The sequence below is a fragment of the Larimichthys crocea genome, chromosome I (assembly GCF_000972845.2).
Source record: "Larimichthys crocea isolate SSNF chromosome I, L_crocea_2.0, whole genome shotgun sequence".
Lineage (NCBI taxonomy): Eukaryota > Metazoa > Chordata > Actinopteri > Sciaenidae > Larimichthys > Larimichthys crocea.
Window position 1 is genome coordinate 14,562,422 of NC_040011.1, and position 20,527 is coordinate 14,582,948.

At 44.5% G+C, this 20,527-nt stretch overlaps 1 protein-coding gene across 5 annotated transcripts in view; it reads left to right on the forward strand.

Moving 5' to 3' along the window:
* Positions 1-19,306, forward strand: part of frmd4ba (FERM domain containing 4Ba) — a 46,977-nt gene extending 27,671 nt beyond the window's left edge. For 3 of the 5 annotated variants that reach the window (XM_027281806.1, XM_019267306.2, XM_027281810.1), the window contains 17 exons: positions 4,016-4,099; positions 4,871-4,936; positions 5,422-5,479; positions 6,317-6,403; positions 11,154-11,230; positions 11,774-11,912; positions 13,107-13,248; positions 13,353-13,486; positions 13,577-13,693; positions 14,029-14,257; positions 14,433-14,489; positions 14,598-14,733; positions 15,329-15,493; positions 15,616-16,376; positions 16,485-16,611; positions 16,980-17,216; positions 18,174-19,306. In XM_027281806.1, coding sequence (XP_027137607.1) covers positions 4,016-4,099; positions 4,871-4,936; positions 5,422-5,479; positions 6,317-6,403; positions 11,154-11,230; positions 11,774-11,912; positions 13,107-13,248; positions 13,353-13,486; positions 13,577-13,693; positions 14,029-14,257; positions 14,433-14,489; positions 14,598-14,733; positions 15,329-15,493; positions 15,616-16,376; positions 16,485-16,611; positions 16,980-17,216; position 18,174 — 2,617 coding nt within the window. In that variant the 3' untranslated portion in view covers positions 18,175-19,306. Of the gene's footprint in view, positions 1-4,015; positions 4,100-4,870; positions 4,937-5,421; positions 5,480-6,316; positions 6,404-11,153; positions 11,231-11,773; positions 11,913-13,106; positions 13,249-13,352; positions 13,487-13,576; positions 13,694-14,028; positions 14,258-14,432; positions 14,490-14,597; positions 14,734-15,328; positions 15,494-15,615; positions 16,377-16,484; positions 16,612-16,979; positions 17,217-17,547; positions 17,696-18,173 lie in introns of all 5 variants that reach the window. The other 2 variants (XM_019267309.2, XM_019267308.2) reach the window with 2 other exon arrangements.
* Positions 19,307-20,527: the final 1,221 nt, after the last annotated feature.

Genomic DNA, 20,527 nt, shown 5'->3' on the forward strand with positions numbered 1-20,527 from the left:
AATGAGATAAACGTAGAGAGGTGTACCTAAAAGCTTGTTGTTGACTTTCATTCATAACATATCTTGAATTAGCAATACAGGAGAAGTCAGCTGGGAAGAAAAATGTTGTTAATTTACAAATCCAGTGTCTGCATGTATAAACAGCTTGATCTATATGCTGTATTGGAATACACAGGCGCTCATAATCATTTGCACAATTTAGGCTATTAAGTGTTTGCTCTTGTGGAAGCAGGGTTTGGTTTGTTAGGCTGTTTGATCAGTGAAAAAATGATGGCTGTGTATGGTCAGTTAATATTCAACCTGACTCGCTCTGATTTTATTTTTAAGCTGGGTTCCCCTCAGTTAATAATTCCCTCGATTTTTGCTCTCCTGACATTGAACTGAACCCCCCGCTGGCCCGCTGCCATCTACATGGTCAAACATTGCCTTTTAAAATCCGAACACTTTTGTTATTCGGTTGCCTGTGAAGGGTTAGGGGTTATGAATTGTGTTGACAAGCTCAACGAAACTTTACAAAGCAGTTGTGATTGCGTCACCTTTCAGGGAATGTCATGTATCTTGATAAACAAAGCCTACATGACACTTGTACAAATACTTGTACTCTGTGTACAGATTTGGTGGGTGATACTTGGGGTAGACGCTGTACAAATCCTCCATAATCTGTTCACTAGTGAAGATAATGTTTTCATAGAGGGCCGTGCTCCCTGTGGCCTGACCTGCTGATAAGGTATGTTGATTTTTGCCAGCCATAGCAGTGAAGGGCATTGGCTGCGATTAGTAAACACGGCTCTGTCTGAGTGAGTAACTGACAAGCAGCACAACCTGTGTGTTTGTTAGTGCTTTGCCTCTAAAGGCCTCTCTGTCCATTATGTGAACACAAAGCATCAGCTCTGTGCATGTATGCTTTGAATGGCGATACATGCAATGCTGAAAATGCAGTTTGACCCCTTGTCAAATCGTTGCCTTTGTTCCTTTGCAAAGAAAGAACGAAAAAAAAACTTGGCTGTGTCTGCTTGTGCTCATTAACCACCCCCCATTATTTCCAGACATGATCGAGACGATAAATGTTAATTGTTATTTTTATTTGCTACAGCTTTAGTACAGATTTATGCGTCTGTGTTTTATTTATTTTTTTAAACAAAACACGTCTTTACCCTGGAGTGTGGTGTGCAGTCTGAACTTCCAGCTCATGTGGGTGTGGGGATGGGCTGTACTTTGTCCTGACTCTGAAAGCACAATAAAAGACAACCTGCCAACAAATCTGGTAGAATCAGGAAGGACAGGAACTTTTCCAACTCGAGCTGTCTTTTTCTTTATTTGCCCTGCTCACTCTGATTATGCTTTCTAGATATTAAGTCGGGTTTGTTCTCTGTCATTTGACAACAGTTAGAGGAATATAGTAGTTACACAGTTGACTTCTCTGGAGAAACTTCTCGTACTGCATCAGGCACACTATCTAACACTATTGTTGCCCTGACGCACCCCTCCACTGTCCTGTGGCAGTATTTCTCATCCCTGTCTGCAGTGTCCTTTTATCTCTATTTCTTCGAGAGAACAGGCCCGGTAAATCCCCCCATAAAGCATATAATATAAATGTGTCTCCTCTACACTATATCAGCAGAAGGGCCCTGGAGCAGTGAGATTAGCCATGGAGGAGTTAGGGAGACATCCCCCTCCTCCTACAGCCTGCTGCCTTAAGAGGGATGAGCCAGACCCACTGACCAATGGTAGACAAGTTGGCGTTGGGGGGACTCACTGTAGTCATGTTATTGTGGTGGTCTGGGCCAACCCCCCGCTGTGCATTGAATTAATGCACCATCACATAGTACTGTATCAGAATTCTCTTTGCAATGTCAATATTGCATTGCATCTTGTTTTTATTGTACTAATTCACACATTGTTGCTCTCAGCACCTGCAGCTATAATCCATAGGTGAATGCAACAAGTTACAACTCTTCTCTGGGGGCTGTGAGATGAGAGGGATTGTGCAAAACAGGAAATCACTGAACTGATTGAAGTCTTTAATTATGCACAATAACCGTTTAAGAGTCACAGACCTGGGATTTTATTCCTTGTACAGTTGTAATCAACATCAAACGTGAGCTACAGACATTGTCTGTGCCACTAAAGAGAATTTCAAATCAACTTTAATTAACACAGAGTCCTTTGTGTTCCAGATCTACCCACTCGAACCAATATTACACCCAGACAGTTTTAGTCCTCGGATCCATTTGCTGGTGTAGCCTGTAGTTAGTGGTTCATTCACAGCAACAGGCTCTCTCATTGTGTTCCCTCCACAGTCACCATGTCTCAGCCCTGTGGAATAGCTGACACATGAGTATTATCTCTCCCACACTGCGCCGGGCTAGGCTGGGCTGGGCTGGGCTGTACCGGGTGTAGGAATTGCCCCCACGCTGCAAGCTGTGTGGAGATAACAGACGTAGTAATGAATTCCAGATTGCTGACAGGGCAGCTCGGCTGCAGAGTAGATCACCCCGACAACACCAGGCCCCAGCTCCCCATAAAATGTATGCCATCAAACACGCAGCGAAGTGCCGTGGCAGCAAAACTCAGTCAACCCTAGGAGAGGTCGCTATAGGGAAGAGTGATTCAAGCCTCTGCCCTTGCAGCGTCTCACCCTTGTTCTTTTGTTTAGTAAGCTGGTTCACATAACTGGATCATTATGATTCTGTCCTACCATGTCAGCGGCTGTTAAATTCCATTACTCCTTAAGGAAGAAGACTTATATTGATGTTCGTAAAAGTCAACTTAAGGTCAAATGGCCCTTGGACTGAAATCATCCAATGCTTCTTTTGTTATGTTGAGGTTATTGTTATAGCTGGTACAATACTTGATATTAATAGTTTGTATGATCCAACCTACACATCTGAGTTCTGCCTCAGAGGCCTGGACTGTTTTGTAACAGCACTGGGGCTCATACAATACTTTTCAACACAGGGAGAGGCTGCCAAGTGCTTGTGAATGGCTTTTGTTTAGGTCTCCAGTGGACTGGCCCGCCAAGCCAGAGTCCTTTTTGTCCAGCAGAAACCGTAGACCCGGTGCTCCCTCCTACATGATGTCGGCTATCATAGACCCTGACAGTGACAATCGCCACAAGTTTTGTGTGTTTACACTGGATGGTATACTCGACTAATTTTTGATACCAGGGACAATTTCTGTCCAAGGAAACTCAAAAGAGTCAAGTCGATCCAAGCTGTACTGTGCTGTGTTTCCGACAACACTTGAAGCTACTGCTTAACATTTCTGGCAGAGTTTGTAGGTGAGACCAGCTGTACCTGTTGAATCTGACTGATCTACTATCTATCTTCTATCGTTCTCCTTTACAGTAGTTTACCTACAGTTCATAGACTAACTGATGTGCACTTCTGTTGAGAACCTGCACGAAATTGCTTTGATATTTTGCAAAGATTTCTTGCCAAAGCCCCTCAAAAGCCTCACCATTACTTAAAGGCCCTGCATGTGCTTTTATAAATTAAGTCTGGCAAGACATGAGTGGAGCTCAAGTTTAGACTTGGCAGCACCACTCTTTATAGATAAGAAAGATGAAAACAATATCCTGACACTGCACCTTTTTCTAAAGGTTTGCAAACATGAATTATTGTTGTCGTGCCTTAAGATAGAAATTCAAACCACACTGTGAAAGCACAAACGCGGAGAAATGTTCTCTATGCACTGTTAGACTTTGAGCTGAGATTCTTGTGTAAACAGCTACCTTTACTGTCTTTGAGGTCCACATGCTGGTCTGGAGCGCTCAGTTAAAGTCATAACAGGATACGATAGATGTCTAAATGTAGATATTCTCTCTAGAGATTTAGACAGCAGTTAGTAATTGAGCCATGATAACATGTTTCATCAATCAACAGTATAATTTTGGTGCTTTGCCGCGTTTCTCCCAGCTGTGAAGCAGAGACTGGTATCTAGAAAGTGCTCTTGCTACTGTGAATGAATACATTTGCTGTTCTTAAAGTTTGCATATGATTTTTTTCCCTCCCAGTGCTGAGACTGCCAGATCAGACCTGAAGCAGCTCCCAGTTCTGCCCACCAGAGTCTTAAGAGAGCACCCATCTCTCAATTACTGGTAAGTTATCTGAGCTGTTGAGGTAACTGAAAGCAAACTGCAAAACTGGGTGGGGGTGGGGGCGTTTTAGGGGGATCACTGCCCTATAGATACTTGTGGTTCCACCAATACCGCTGCCTTTCCTCTTCAATATACACTAATGATTCAGCTGTCAAATCCTTTCGTGGTCAGCAACACCTGGTGGTACAAAGCAGTAATTTCCCCAGAAGAGCAGTTTTTTTTGGTATTGAGGTGTCTACAAACCTGTCTGGTACTTGGCAGACGGTTGTTCTTCTGATGAGGTGAGTAATTAACGCCTGAGTTAATTACGTTTACCCATTAGCCCTGAGAGAGCACAGGGAGGTGCTGACAGCCACTGGCTGTCTAAAAGGATTGCTGTCTGTCGCTTCAGTCCACACTGCTGGCTGAACGCTCAGCAGAGGCTGCTGCAGCCCTTGAGGTCGATGCATCATATCAATATACAAATGAAAATTATAGTCTCATGGCGTATGGGTGGGCGCATGAACACTTCTGGTCTCTTTCTGTCTGTTAAGCCACAATGAGGTTGCAGTTTCGCTCTGCTATTAAAAGGGATGATTACAGTGGGGAAGTAAATGGGATGCATTTGCAGTAGAGGGAGATGAGAGCCATCAGCAGGCCAGTAGGCCAGACTGCATTTTCTGCATGAGCAGACAAAATGTGTGTCAAAGAAAGGCTCCTCTCACCATCCCTCTGCGGCTGGAATGTGTAACACTTGATGGATTATTCATTAAATGTTTTATCTATTCGCAGCGAGGACAAAGTGATTGAACATTACAAGAAACTGAAGGGGCTGACCAGAGGACAAGCAATTGTGCAGTAAGTGAAAGTATTTTCATGATTGAAATTAATTTCAGTTTGGTAAACCACTGCCACAGTTCTCCAAGCACGTACATCAGGCCTTCCTCTTTAACTTCATGTGTCTGCACTGTGCTAGCTGTTGTTTAAAGAGGCGGTCACATGCCAGAATGTGTCATTAATTAAAGGAGGTGTTCTCAGAGTAGGCAGCTCGCCAGCCCTGGGAGGATGTCAGTCCTCCACTGTGTTTTTCCTGGGACTGTAACTCAGAGCGAGCCTGGGTCATTCACGCTCGGATGATTTGTGCCCTTGAACTGATCAATGGACTCTTCCCTCCCTCTGTCACGGCCCTGAAACAAATCGATCAGCTTGCCACTGCAAATGACTGCGGTTTTTCAATGACTGTAGCTTAAATCCCACTTTGTCTATTGTACAACAGCCACCAGTTGACAGTGATGAAGTGTAAGTGGGGGAATTCCTACTAACCTGTTTCTCCTTCTGTGAAGGTATCTGGCCCTGGTGGAGTCCCTGCCGACATACGGAGTCCATTATTACCCTGTGAAGGTAACCGTGCTGCCCCGAGTCATACAGAAGCTTAACCTTTGAACAAGCTTCTGTCAACATGCTGTCCTCATTTCTTTTTTCTATCTAATCAAACACATCAATCTAACCTTTAACCATTTCATTTTATTACATTTTGCCTTTTTTTTTTTTTTGCTTTTACTCTTTTTTTGTTTAAGCTCTTAATCTGTGCTGCTAAAGCAGCAACACATGGCTGTCACTGGAGGAACACACAGGACTCCACTCTGCCTGCTTGGGAGGGATAAGAAAATACAAACTGGCTTAGTGCAGAGTAATACCTTAAATAATTCAGAAAAATGAAGTCTGTGTCACAATTTTCACAATGCCGGTGGTCCCTTCTGCTACGTAGCCAAAATGCCGACCACCGAGGACGAGAAGTGTCCAGCCTTTTGCCATAATTGACAGTGTGAAGCACAAGCTCAAAATAGCACGTGTAGCTATGGGAGTACTCAAATTGAGACAACGTGAAGAATCCAGAGCAAGCTGTTGTAGCACATGTTCAGTTTAACATGTTTTAATTGATTCCTCCTACTTTCCTTGCTTTTACACATAACCACTAACATTCCCGACCAAACCTTATTAACTCAAGGTGTCTGAGGAGATCAAACGCTGATGTTAAATGACTCAGTCAGTCTCGCAGAGAATTGAAGACCTTTAATGTATTTGATCTCTTCTTGTGTTCCTATTGCTGTGAGTCTAATGGGGTAATAGCTTTGGTAACGAGTCGCTCTCTTTTTTTTTTCTTTTTTTATTCAATCTCCTCACCAATAAAGTTAGCTCTAATGAGTGGTGGTGTGGCATGTGTGTGCTTTCATGCAGGACAAGCAAGAAATACCGTGGTGGCTGGGAGTCAGCTATAAAGGCATCGGCCAGTACGATTTGCAGGACAAACTGAAACCAAGAAAGGTATGTTGATTTTTTTTTTTTTTTTTTACGGCTGCACTTTTTTGTGTTTGCTATTTGAGGTTCCTTATCCATCTAACAATCTGAGGTTGTACACATTGTAAAACCCTCTGGCACGAACTTGGTGTGGACTAAATAAATCAGCTTGACTTGACCTGGTTGTTGGTTTAATACTAAAACAATTCAAACGTTTTAAAGATATTATCCTTGTAGAAGTATGTCATATTGAGAAACACTCTGCTCATTGAAAAACACGGCTTTCACCGCCGTGCCTCTTGTTAGCTGGTTAATGATCCATCAGCACTGTAAATAGGCATAATTAAGACCCTGGTTCCCATGCCAGTCAGGAGAAACAGGAAGACAGATGGGGGAAAATATTGTGTGTGTATTGAGTATCAGTATGTGCTGTGTGAGGTCAAGGCTGTAGCTGTGACAGCAAATAAGAGTAGCAACATTGGAATGAATTGTCATTGAGATGAGAGAATAGCTCAACGTGCAAAGTTTGGAGGTGAAATGAACAAATGCACACACTCAGCAAAAAATACTTTATCATTGCCCCCTTCTTTATTATGAAAGCTTATCACTGAGGCAGTGTGCTAAACATGTCAAATAAAATCCAGTATGTTGCAGGTATGTTTTTGTATCTCTGTTATTAGTAACTGAAAAAAGTAAAGTTGTGTACCAAAGTGTTAAAACTGTGCCCTTTTAAAAAATGACCTCACTTTTACCGTTATTTAGGTCAGACACAACCTTTTAGCTTCATGTGGTCTGTAGGAGGCCCATTGTGCAGTCCTGTCTGTTGTGGTGGGTCTGTGAAAAACTCTTTTCAGTACAAAAGTGTACCACTGTACCATCCTGCGTCTGTGATAACCCTTCCCTCTGTTTGAGAGGTGTTATTTAATAGTATCCCGACCAAGCGTCTTCTGTCAAAGCTGTTGTTATATAGCAGGGACCTGTTGAAATAGCAGGGTGTGCTGTTACACCGAGGCATTTAATGGGAACAGCATCAGCGTCCCCCCTCCAAACCGCCCAGTGGAAGGTCTAATTATGATTCTCTGTGGGAAGCAGCAGGACTCTGGGACTGGGCCAAGTGGATGGGTGGGTGTTTGGAGTTGGGGGACAGCAACAAGGGTGTAAGGGTGTTAGGAGGAACTCCTCCACACAAGAAGGGGACAGTCACAAGAGCTTCCTGTTGTGGTAAAAAATGTTGGCTCTTTAAATGACCTTTTTTGTCGTCTTACTGACGTGGAAGTGTATGACTTTTCTTTTTGCCTTGAGGGGAGACCTCCGTATCTGGTGAATATTGATAGTCCTTCCTGTCTTAGTTCACAGCCCCTGTATTCAACCCAGCCCATCCCTCCTTGCCCTCCGCCCAGCCCTTCTCAGCATGCTACATTCATTATGTTAATCTGTGTGTGTGTGTGTGTGTGTGTGTGTGTGTGTGTGTGTGTGTGTGTGTGTGTGTCCTGGAGGGAACACAATTGATCAAACAATACAAAACTGTTATGTGTAGGGAGGCTGGGGGCTGGGTTTAGAGGTGGTGCTGGTGGGAGGTCAGCAGTTGTGCATTTAAACTATATATTTTTAAACTTTAAAAAAATATTTTAGCTACAATAGCTTAACCTCACATTATCCTCTCTGCATGCATGCCCGTTTCATCAGTCCATGTTGAATAGCCTGAAGCTCAAAGGCCCACTTTCCCCGCTGTGTTTAAGAGAAGTAGCACATTTAGTAATGTGTCATTTCCATTATGTATAGATGACGTTTATATAAGAGCTGTTGAATATATATTATGTATACCAAACATCTCAAGGGCACAGGAGAAAAAGAGAGGAGAGAAGAGGATGAGGCACGTTTCAGTATGAGAAACAAAAGGACTGATGATGGGACTGGAGCAGATGGTAAACCAAGACTTGATTCTTTCTTGAATTAAACCAGGAATCCTTCTGTCTCTCTTGGTCACTCTCTCTCTCACAGTGGGATGGGAGTCTTTAAGACCACATGCTGGTCCACATATATGATGAGCCAGCAGAACCAAAATAAATCTTCAGTTTATTATGGGTGACTGTGTCAGCCTTCAAAGACCTGAATGAGTGAAAGAAAGCTAAGGGGAAGTTGAAATGAAATGGAAACAGATCCTCTCCCCACTCACCCAATCATGAGTCCAAACAGGATAAAGCTCCTTCCGGTGTCTTCTTCAGCTTTTCACAACTTTAAGCTCTGTGTCATGTTGTGGAAACATACAGTGTTGCCAGCCAGTCAGAGCTGCTATGTGACGTGTTATGTGAAGGGTGGGGTGGATCTTTTTCTGTACGGCCGTGTGAGTCAGGGCCTTTGACACATTTTAATCCATGTATGATTTTGCAGACTCGTGGCCCTGGGGGTCCTTGAGTTGTGGGTGTGAGCTAGATCTGAACAGCCTGATCCCATCTGAAACCACAGGCATTTCTGGCTCACTTCCACCTGCCTGTAATGAGACGTTTGGCAAAAACAAGGGAGACGTAAATACTAAAGATACTAAAGATATGAAGATGGAGAAATTCTGTGTGTTCCCTCAAGTCATGAGTGTACTGTCAAGCTGGTGTGCTTCCTGCTCGAAGACTGGTTACTTTTGTTTCTACGTAGGAGATATGAGTCACCTGCAATGTTGACCTGCTTGTGTGCAGAACGATTTCTTGGACTGCTTGCAGTCTTGTGATTGTTGAGATCAAGGTGTGTCACATCCTTGAAATATTTCCGCATTGGCTTCAGCAGCAGTCACAGAAGATTCCTTAGTTTCATCTATGTGCTGGCACACAGGTGTGGAGTTTCTCTAATAGGAGGACTGATCCAGTGAAAGTGTGTGTTTATTGCCTGGACCTTTTTGTTATCTGTTGTTACAATGTAAATGCCAGTGATAGCGACTAGGAGGTGGTAATTAGCGTCAGATCCCCTTTACAATGGCTTGAACTTTTTGGAAGTGTCCTGCCGGCTAGTTCCCATTGTTCAAGTACCATGCTCACTGGCACACTGACCACTGTCAAACTTTGACTAGAAATCATGCATTGACATTCAGTGACTCAAACCCATACAAAAGGCTTTCTGTCAAAGTGTGTAAGCCTGAGATTCTGAGCCATCATGCTTCCTGGCTAGTGTTAGTGCATCTAGTTGCCTGGTTAAGTGGCCTGTAGAGTGCTTCCTTTAGAGGAAAGTGAGCTCGCGATTAATGATTAGACCATAGTAACAGATTCCTAACATGTTTGCCCTGGTGGGGAGGGCGACATGGTTAAAGTAGATTCAGCTATACAGCAGTGCTTTGTGTGGTATTTACAATATGAAAAGCAGAGAGCGTCCTAGGTGGAAATGGAGTATTCAAAGTGTGGGATTGACCCCTTATCTGTGAGTTACAGGAAGTAGGGCAAAGATGAAATGTCTTTTAAACAAGGAAAAAAAAACATGCCCAGCAAATACTTACAACAACCTGCTCATCTGGTCTGACTAAAAAGGAAGTGAGCAGGGGGGAGAGAGAGAGAGAGAGAGAGAGATAGAGCAAGCGGTGCAGAGCAGTACAAAAGCCTTGAATGCAGTGTGAGGTATCTGTGATGTCACAGGGGGAGGGTTGCTTAAAGGGGCGTGGCCAGCTCAGCTGAAACTCTTGCAACACCTATCTGGCTCCAGGACAGACAAGAGAGAGTATTGTTCGAGGAAGCTCTAGCCCTGTGGGAAACTCAAAGTCAAAGGATTTAACACAAACCCAGGAGAATTCAGCAGGGATTTGATAAGCACAATAATACTGTTCACGGTAAGCCTCTTCATTGTGTCCACCTATTTACCTGTTTAGCTCTTTTAAATAGTCAGCGGCTTTTAATGTTTGATTTTGTCCTCACACTCCTCTAAGTGTTCTCTTTAGTACCTGCTGTCTGTGAGCGAGCCGCGCTGTTGTAAAGGGAGTGCGTTCAAGTTGGTTCGTTGAGTGTAATTTAGGCTCTGCGAATATGTTCGTCCCAGTGGAAGCGGAGATGTGTCAGCTTATTGTGATTTCTTACCCTAGGTGCAATTTTTCACTCAGGGCGGAAGAAAAAGTCTAATATAGTCTTTGTAGTTTGGAGTAATTCAAATTATTTTCTTTCCAGGTCAGTATCAGGTAAAACCCTGGTTAAAAATGTTCTCCTGCATTTATCTCAGCCCCACTGTTGTCAATGGGAGAGCAGGGAAGAGTTGTTCACTGGCAAGTGGCTCCAAATCTGTTTAGTAAGCCTGGTATCAGTGGAGCAGATGTTTCATTCTGACACACACAAGTCCTGCCTCCTCCTCAGCAGAATGAAATGAGTAGCTGGCCTGCTGCCTGGCACGGTTTTGTCCCTGCTGTTGCAGCAGCATTATAATTGCCCCTGTGTTAGCCCCAACCTATACTGTACCTGACTAACCGTCCCGTGGAGCAGCATTCAGCTGTTATGTTGTTTCTGCTAATGTTGCAAGTTGACTATGAAAATGTGTTAAAAAGGCAGACTGCTGTGGCTGAAGCCTGACAGCCCGTTAAATTGTCTTTTTGTGGGATTGACCTCCCGCGTATGGAAAGCTTCTAGCTTTTCAGAGTGAACTGATGCAAATGTGTGTTTTGCTGCTTTTGTGGTATCCGATGCCATTTCTGTTTATGTGTTGTAAAGCCACGTTTAATCAATAGTCCTGTGTCAGCTTGTGTATTCAGCAATGTGTAACATCTCCTTACCTCTCCCCTCCCTCCTTTCCGCTAAAACTGTATTTCTCTCTGCAGTTGTTTCAGTGGAAGCAGTTGGAGAATTTGTATTTCCGCGAGAAGAAATTTGCTGTGGAAGTGAACGACCCACACAGGTCAGAGGAGGCAAACCACTTCATTTATCTTTACTGACCCTAACAGGTCCTTTCCATGTTCTTGAAGTGTTCCCATTTTAGCTGCTGCCCTCTTGCTTCCGACGTCCTCATCCCTACACCTTACACTGAAGGGCATCTGTGGCCAGTGGCCCATTAAGGACGCCATGTTAATAGCTGTAACCTGCTTGTGAAATGAGTCTTTTCCTGCTGTTCGGGGGCCACTTTATTATTCTACAGCTGTTATCGGACCACTGCTCCTCACACAGGCTTTAATGTGGCACTTCCAGCCTCCAAAGCTCTTATTAAATCCCACTGTCCGTTTCAAAATGAGTTTGATGTCACTGCTCATCTCCTCTTCAGTATATTATTACACAAACACCCACAAGTTTAAGTGGATGATGATTTTATTTGAATTCTTTTCTAATCTTTGCCCAACACAGTTTTATGGTCATTAAAGCCCTGTGTGTCCACCATCAACTGTTTAGTTTTTGTATGCGGTTATTGAACAGAAGTGCTCAGTGTTTGTCTCATTATCTTCTACAGAAGAACAGTGACCAAGCGAACGTTCGGACAGACTGGTCTGGTTATTCACACGTGGTATGCCAGCCACTCTCTGATTAAGACCATCTGGGTGATGGCCATCAGTCAGCACCAGTTCTACCTGGACAGGAAGCAAAGCAAAGTGAGTGTCTCTCTTTTCCTCAACCATTTGCCTCACTTTGTTTACATTTCCTGCCAACCGAGAAACTGTCTAATACTCACACTGATGCTTGACCTGTGTAGAGAGCCTGCTTTGTGTCGAGTGACCCATCTACAGATCAGGGTCAGCCTGTGTTTGTGCGTGTCTGGGAGCTGAGGCAGGGAAAAGGTGTTGCAAATGACTGATGCACGCACTGTTTGTGTTCTCCACTTTGTCAAGTAATGTCCCTCGATTACCTATTTTCAGCAGCCTCTGGACAGGTCAACGCTTGTCCCTCTCGTCATCTTTCCATTGTACCGAAGTTCTGTCAAGGTTATTGTGCAAGCACTACAGCCTGCTGTAGTAACAGTGACTGCTCATCATGTGATGCACTGCCTGATCCATGTCCCATCCCTGTGACTTGTGTAAATATCTTGGCAGTGGAATATCCCAGACCTTCAGATATAATGTAAATAGGTCCCATGCTGGTCAGCCGTATGTTGGGCAATTGTCACGTCCTCACTTTAAAAGGAACAGTACTGCTGTTACCTATTGAGCCTGAAGTAACAGGCTGTTAGGTGGCTGAAATTGAAAATGCACAGGAGCTTGTAATCATTTTTTTTTTATTATCACTTTTTGCCTTATCTGTGCCTCAGGAGGAAACATTCACCTCAAAGAAAACTACTTATATAAAATATGAAGTTTGGAAGAGATGCATGATTTTATCACCGCAGTGGTGAGAATAAATGGAAGAAGGCACAGTGTGTTCACAGCCTTGGTCCTTCAGTGAGCGTTAAAATGAGTGTGAATGCTCTGAAGGCACACTAGTGGCCCATGTGTTTGTGTTTACGATGCCTATTTGCCAAGTATCAGCGCTATTACACACTATGAGTAATGTTTGATGTGCATTTCGTGGTGGAGATGGATGAGTGTGTGTGGCTGCAGTCAAATGAGGTTATTCAGCCACTGTCTGCCTCGAAGGCAGATGGTGTGTCAGTGTTCATCCAGGAATAGAGCCCACGCTGATTGATGAGAGAGCGGCGCGCTTGGAGTACCAGGCATGCAAATGGAGCCGCCACTATCGCAGTGCGCTATCATTAAAATGAAATCCTCAGAATCCCTCCTTCACTACTCTTTTCCCTCCCCCACCTTGTCACAGCTTCCTCTTTCCTTAACAGTCTCCTCCCTCAATTACAGTCAAATATGACCACGACCAGAAGTTCAGGAGACATCGCCATGGACCTCACAGAGATCTGTGCCCCGCGGATCAGTAAACTTTCCAGCATTGAGAGCAAAGACCAGCTTATCATGGCCAGTAACGGAAGCCTGATCTCAGCCGGTAAACACAGAGTTAATCAGCAAGCGGCTTTTTGTACCATGCCAGAATGTAAATGATGATTTATTGCTATAATTTGTAGTTAATCAAACACGTGTATATTGCAGGTTCTGCTGACTCTGAGGTCAGCGAGGAGCAGAAGAAAGAGAAGGTTGCCGAGTTGAAAAAGAAAGAGAAGGAACTTCAAGACACACTGACAAAGAAACTTGAGGAACTGAAGAAGATTTGCATGAGAGAAGCTGTAAGCGTTTCTTTTATTCTGTTGTTTCCCAGAGGCCGTTTAAAACGTGCACACTCTGACCTCACTCTTGGTTGATGTTCTTATTTGCAGGAGCTTACTGGCCGCTTGCCCAAAGACTATCCCTTGGCCACAGGTGAGAAGGCTCCTCAAGTAAGACGTCGTGTGGGGACAGCCTTCAAACTAGATGACCTTTTCCCCTATGATGAGGTTAGTACACTCAGTGTTTGTTTACCTAGAGATCATCTTAATCATTTGACTACATGAGATGAGGATTAAGAGTGTATTAACATGTGTTTTGAGGCCAACATCGTGTAATGCTTTGAGGGAGACATTGGATGTAGCTGGTTTCAGTTGGAAAAGCTGAATACGAATGAGATTACATGTGAACATGAACATGTCAGCACACTGAAAATTATTGTTTTTAGATAAATTCCATATTGTGTCTTTGAAGTCTGTTTTTTTGTACCGCCAGTTGACCGGCTCTGTCTTTATTTTTGGGAAATTCCCCCATTAACTGTGAGCGTGCTGTGTTCTCCCTGCAGGACCCACATCTGAGGAATCTGGAGAGCAGGTTCGCTTTGCAGCAAAAGATCGTGGAAGCAGCCATGAAGTTATCCAATGAGGGTGACCTCTGCAAGACTGTGAAGAAAAAGAGGAGGAACAACTGTCTGGATGCAATGAGGAAACTGGAGGAGATCGAAAAGGAGATCAACACCTACAGGATCAAGAAAGGGAAGAAACCCACCCAGAGAGCCTCACTGATCTTAGCAGGTAGGTGCAGTTAAAACTCAGCACAGACGTTGCTTCTCTTGCGTATCCAAGCTTTAAATTAATTTTAAGAGCTGAATTTTTCAATCAGTGGTAAATGTTTGAAAATCTATAATCTAAAGTCACTTTCTATGAAATGTGGAATATCTGAGGCCCGTTTTCTCTCTTCTGTTATCAGATGATGTCAACCCTTCAGACCTCAGCTCTCTATCTGACAGCCTCACTCTGGATGATGGTAAGTGCCCAGGCAGAGCCATTCTCTTTGTTCATGTGTTTACTCCCTCGTCCCTCATTGACTGCAGTTTAGATCCAATTTAACCAAGCCATCACTTTTATCTCCCAGATGATGAGCTCGTTTCCCAGAGGCAGCGCTCCAGATCGGTTCAGTATTCCCCAAGACCACACCACGCAGAAACTTTGGACATCCACTATAGCAAAGACAGACGATCCTCTGCCAATGACCAGCATGCCGACAGCAGGTAAAAACATACTGATATTTTAATTTCCAGTTTGTGCGTATGGCGGTTGTTATTCTCGAGGCCCGAGAGCATGGAGCTAGTACAGACCTGTAGACTTAGATCCAGAGCTGCATTCCTGCCAGTCACCTCCTCCCTCCTTCTCCTGCCTTTCCAACAATCTCCCTCTTATCAGCCCAACGCACCAGCCTTTAAAAATAGATGGAAAAGAACATGTCGCTGCCTGTGAAGAAGCAGACAACAATTCCAAGCTGAGAGGGGAGAGGAAAAGGGAAACAGGAAAGTGGCTCTGGAACCTTAGTTTATACGGCAGCTACTTCGCAAGTGTTTACAAGATGATATGGGTGATGTGTTGCCCTCATTTGAAACAGTCATTATGCTTGCCGTTGCATGAAAAGAAAGATCAATGGAGTATGTAATGGCAATCATTCAGGTGTAAATGATGGTGATTAAAATGCTGCATTCAAGCAAACCTGAGGTGGTTTTTTTTTTTAAGATGTATTTTTTGTGTTCTCCTTCAGAGCAAGTGAGCAGTGTCGGTGTTTATTTCAATAAAAAGCGGAGAACGGCACAAAAATACTTCTTATTTGTGTTTCAGATTAAATTATGGCCAAGTCCAGGAATCCCATCACTACAGTCACCGCGATGCCTTATCCAGCCACAGTAGCCCGTTTAAACCGGCTTCCAGACAGCCACGTGATGCCCGCAGCATGCCCCCCACCCCCCTCCTCACACGAAATGCCTACAGCAGCACCCAGCTCAGGTAAAGCCTCAGAGGCTGACTGTGTATCTCTCTATGATTTCTGTTTTTTTCTCTTGAATATCTGATTTGGTGTATATGTGAGTCAAATCACAGCCATTCAATAAATTGTTTCCCAATTATAGATCAGAGGACACACCGCAGCATTTCCGCCAGCGTAGTGGCAGTCTGGAGTCCCAGTCCCAGTTCCTGACAGAGATGGAACCTCCTGTGCCAGCGTTCACCTTCTCCCAAGCCAGACGTAGCAACAGCACAGAGGTCCTCGACGACGGCTCCTCCTACACGAGCCAGTCCAGTGTGGAGTACAGCATCCCTGGCAACCACAACCACAGACGCAGAGCTCGCGGGCGCCACAGAAAAGACTTGTATGCCAACACAGGCAGCATGCCCAACCTGGCTCAGCCAGACACCCGCTGCTACGCCTACCAGGCACGGGCCCGACCCACCACGACAGCCTACTACGTCACAGGCTATCCCAGCTACGCAGACCCAGAACCTTATACTAATGGAGGCTACATGTATGACAATGAGATGGAGGGACACTATAACGTCAATCCTGCCTACCACCCAACCCCGTCAGGTTACCACAGCCACGACGTGCATGCTCACTATGGTAACGACGAGATGGACGGCATGTCACAGAACCCATATGCCACGCTGCGGCCGCCCAGGAACCGCCCGGCACCCCGTAGCAATGAGCACGTTGGCAAGAACATCCAGAAGGCTCTGGTAGCAGAACACCTGAGAGGCTGGTACCAACGCAACGCTGCATACAAACAGCCAGCATACAACTACGACTACGACAGAGGCTCCCAGCAGAGCCTGGGCTATCAGACCATGCCTGCACCCTACGGCCACAGCAACAGAAACACCTCCTACTCATCAGGTCAGATCACTGCACCATATGTTAGACTCTCTGGTGCATTATGTTGTCGAGCCTGGTTTCACATGCAGGTGGGTGTTTTGCTGACTTGTACTGTTTTGTTTTCTCCAGTGTCCTCGAGTGGAAACTGGCACAACCACATGAGTGGTGGTGGTATGTTGGAATATGACACGCCCGTGCATGCACCACAGTCCTACTCTTACAGCACAGCACCCTACAGCCACTCCGCCCACAACAGGTGAGAAAAAAAAACCTCAGCTTGGCTTCAGCTCCTTATCCAATAAGCCACTCCCTGATCCTTCTTATCCCAGAGCTAAGCGCTAGTGTTTAATTACCCAGAATAAATAACTAAAAACAATCAAAGCTGCTATTTAGTTTTATTCTTTTTTAAACACAATACTGTGGACTGATGTGCAGCCAGTGTTACATTTGCTTCAACTTCTCCTTTAAGTTGGGAAATGAGAAACTATCCATCTGCTTTACATGACAGCCTGGTTCAGCAGCAGGATTATAGGATCTGTGCAGCCAGCAGTCACTTCTCCCTCACAGCTTAAGACTGGTTCTGCTGTCCTCCCTAACTGTCCACTGGCCCCTGCTTTCTTATAGATATGGCGCCTCCCAGCTTTTTAAGGGCTCCTGGCACAGCCCTGACGGCCAGAGGCGCTGTGCCCCTTTCCCTGCTAGTTCTTCCTCCTCCACCTCCTCCCCACCCTCCTCCTCCTTTCCCTCCTCTTCTTACTCCCCTGGCTGTCGGGTCAGGCAGGTTGCCTCCAGCCCTGTGCAGCCACAGTCGTCCAGAGGGCACAGGCTCAGTAAGGTGTCCTTTGTGAAAGGTAGCTCATAGTAAGTAAACAGCAAACGGCTGGAGCCTGTCTGTCTGCAACGTGACTCCATAGTCTGCTTGTCGATGTTTTGAAGTGAACTTGTGCATTCTTGCGATGTTTGACTGATCCTCCGTTGTCATGTATGATGAGGTAACTTGCATGGCTTCAAAACAAAAACCAACATGCTTGTCCTACTTCCTCTTCCAGCTGCCATATTTCCATCCAGTGGTCACATTTCTCTGCAGTGTGCCTCAGTGTGACTTTGTTTGCATTCCTTCTCGGCCCATGCAGAGGCTCTCTGCCCATGTGCTGCCATTCACCCTTGACCTTTGCCCCCCTCTCATGTACAGATGTCCCCCAGAGTTTGAGTGGCGGAGATGTGATAGGATGGCGTGCCCTGCGGGGCCTTTAGTGAGGTGTGGTGCTGTTACCTATCCTACTGACCAGGAAAATTAACCCCTCCCCACAAATAATCACAGTCACAGCGCAGAAGAAAGGGTGAGAAATGAGTGTAAAACTTCCCCACATGGTTATATCATGGTGACGGTGATGTCTTTTTTTAATGTGTGGCAGGGACTGACAGAAAGCTCCAAATCATTTATTCTTACTGATTCTTGTTTTATTTCTCTTGATGTCTTGTGGTGGTGGAAGAGCACTTGTGTGGCAGAGGAAAAAAATGTGACCCCTGAATATCGTCGCATTTAAACGCTATGTGTGTGCATAATGTCTGTGTGCATCTGCTGTTTTGTTGGGTGAGAATGTTTGACTCTGGGTTTACTCCATTAACAAACCTGAAACACACAAAGTGACTCACAATATGAATGTCTCTTATATTGACATTAGTTCCTGGTCTTGGCAATACAAAGCTGAACTCTGACAGCCCAGAGTCAATTCATTCTGAACTCACAGTTCAACAGTGAAGCTCACACAGTTGGATGTCTGTCTAACATGTTTGAATCTTGTGTGTTTATTACAGATCGTACGTCGATGTCAGCCAAATGGACCCACACATCGGTAACCAAATGAACACTAACCTGGAGCCAGAAGAAAAGATTCACTGGCATGAAGACTCAAAACCGGGAACAATAGTGTAGTTGTCAGCATGCCGTGTTCATTTTTTCACCTTGACAAGTTGTCATTGTGCCTTAGACTGCACTTACCTTTTTGCGTGTACGCGGGGATCCAAAGAATGAAGGAACTAAACTTGGTGGAATTCTGCTTGTAGAGAAACTGAAGTCCTCTTCATTTTCTCTCTTCTCGAATGCAATTGCCATAATGTTTTTTAATCATAACAAAATCCCCACAGGAGCGTCCACATGTCTGGATTGCGAGTGTTTGTGGTGATGGCGCTTGTGCACTGAAACTATACCTGGACCTGCTGTGGACTGAGAGGGAATGTAGACTCCAGTTCTCGAGTGTTTCTCTGTAAAGAGGCCCGGCTTCACAAACCCAAGACTAGAACCGTCTCTGTAAGAGGATACTGAGCCGCAACGAACAATGAGAAAGACACACACACACGTATGAGCACTGTAACCATGAAGGATTGGACAAGGACTGATTAGGACATTTTCAAAATGAAGGATTGAACTCATTAAAATGAGGCAAAAAAAGATGGCTACTTCCTGGAACATTCTGCAGTCACTGTTTTATCATAGCATCGCTTGCAGCTGCCACAGAGCTTCCAGTACTCTTGTTTGTCATTTACAAAGTATTCATCCTATCACACTGTCAGTACTTAATACAATTGAGCCAAATGCGTCTGTCACGCCATTTGAGTATTACCTAAAGTCACTAACGTTGACATCACTGCCACATCTGATGAGTCGGTGCAGGAAGACAGGAACTCCAGTTTTGTTATTTTATTTTAACATGGTTATTTCATCCATGCTGGAAATCATGGACTGGTGCTCCCAATGAAGCTGTATGTAAATGTTCCTATTGTAAATACACTGGTTCTGTCTTCTTTTTTTTTTTTCTTTTTTTTTTTTAAGAGCGTTTTTATGTATTTGAAAAGCATGTAATATATAGTAAAACGATTGTTGTTAAGCTGGTTCTTAGTAATTTGTATAATTGCATTTGTTTGAATTAAAAAAAACCATTTGAATCAGCTGTTGGGTTTGTAGGTTGTATTTATTAATTACAACAGTACACAGACTTCTTGCAGAAACTTCAGGAGAATTGAATCAAAAGAAAAAATCTCATCCCTCTGAGTGCAGGAATGTACAGGATTTAAATTCAGATCCATTAAATTAGTTAATTAGATGCCTGTTGTTCTGCCAGTTCAATTAATGAAATGAGGTTTGAAGACTGTACAGTGATTGTTAGCACTTTAAGAGGAAAATGGCTAAATAACCTAAAGCCTCATTTATATTTTATTGCTCTGCAGGCTTTATCACAGCAGTGCTGGATGGTGGTCTTGGTCAGCTGGAATATATACAGTAAATGCATTCTCCACATATAAATGGGTTGGAAACTGCTTATCTGTGGTGCATTAAAGGAGGCGGATTATAACTGCAGAGCGCTGGATGCATCCAAGTGTTTTTCCTCTTTCTTTGGAGTTTGTAGGAATGAACACGGAGCTGCAATCAGTCACGATGAGAGCTAATTATGAATAAATGATCTGTTTTTAGAAATGCTCTCCTGCTGCATGGCTCCGCCGCTCTGCTGTGCATTCCCCCCGCCTTGCTTTGCTGTGTTGCCAGGCTGGTTTTCTGTGTCCTTAAGCCGTAAAACCAACCAAACCAGTCTTTAAAACCTGTCACACCCAATATGGGCTATAACCTGTTCTTCTGTCCTCCCTGTGAATGACAAGCTAGTGTTTATGGCACCAAACCCTCCCTGGAGGCATCTGTGTAATAGAAGTCTGCCATACACATGTATTGCCCCCCCCTCCTTGTAGATTACACTATAACCCTTCACCTCCTTTTCCCTCCCTTCTTTCAGCCGGCATGTGTTTCCTACCACTACAAGCGTATCCTGCCACTGGTTGCCTCTTTAGGAAGGCCGCAGTTGAGCAGCTTTTCTTGCTCCAGTGCCCCTCTGTGTTATGCTTCTTGAGCGAGCTCAGGGGAGGTCTCAGACACTTCCAGCTCCTTGGCCTTACCCGGGGCAGTAAGAGAAGGGGGGGGGGGGGCGCTTTGTATCCAGCTGTCTCCCTCTGTCTCTGGGCCTGTGCTGCTTCACACCAGCTGCAGCCAGACATCAAGCGAGGCTGTTCCAGCTGACACTCATGCTGCATAAACAATAGACTCCTATGTACTTTCCCCTCATTTCACATATAATATGAAGTTGACACTTTTTTTGGTGCTGACTAAAATGTGGTTGTTACGC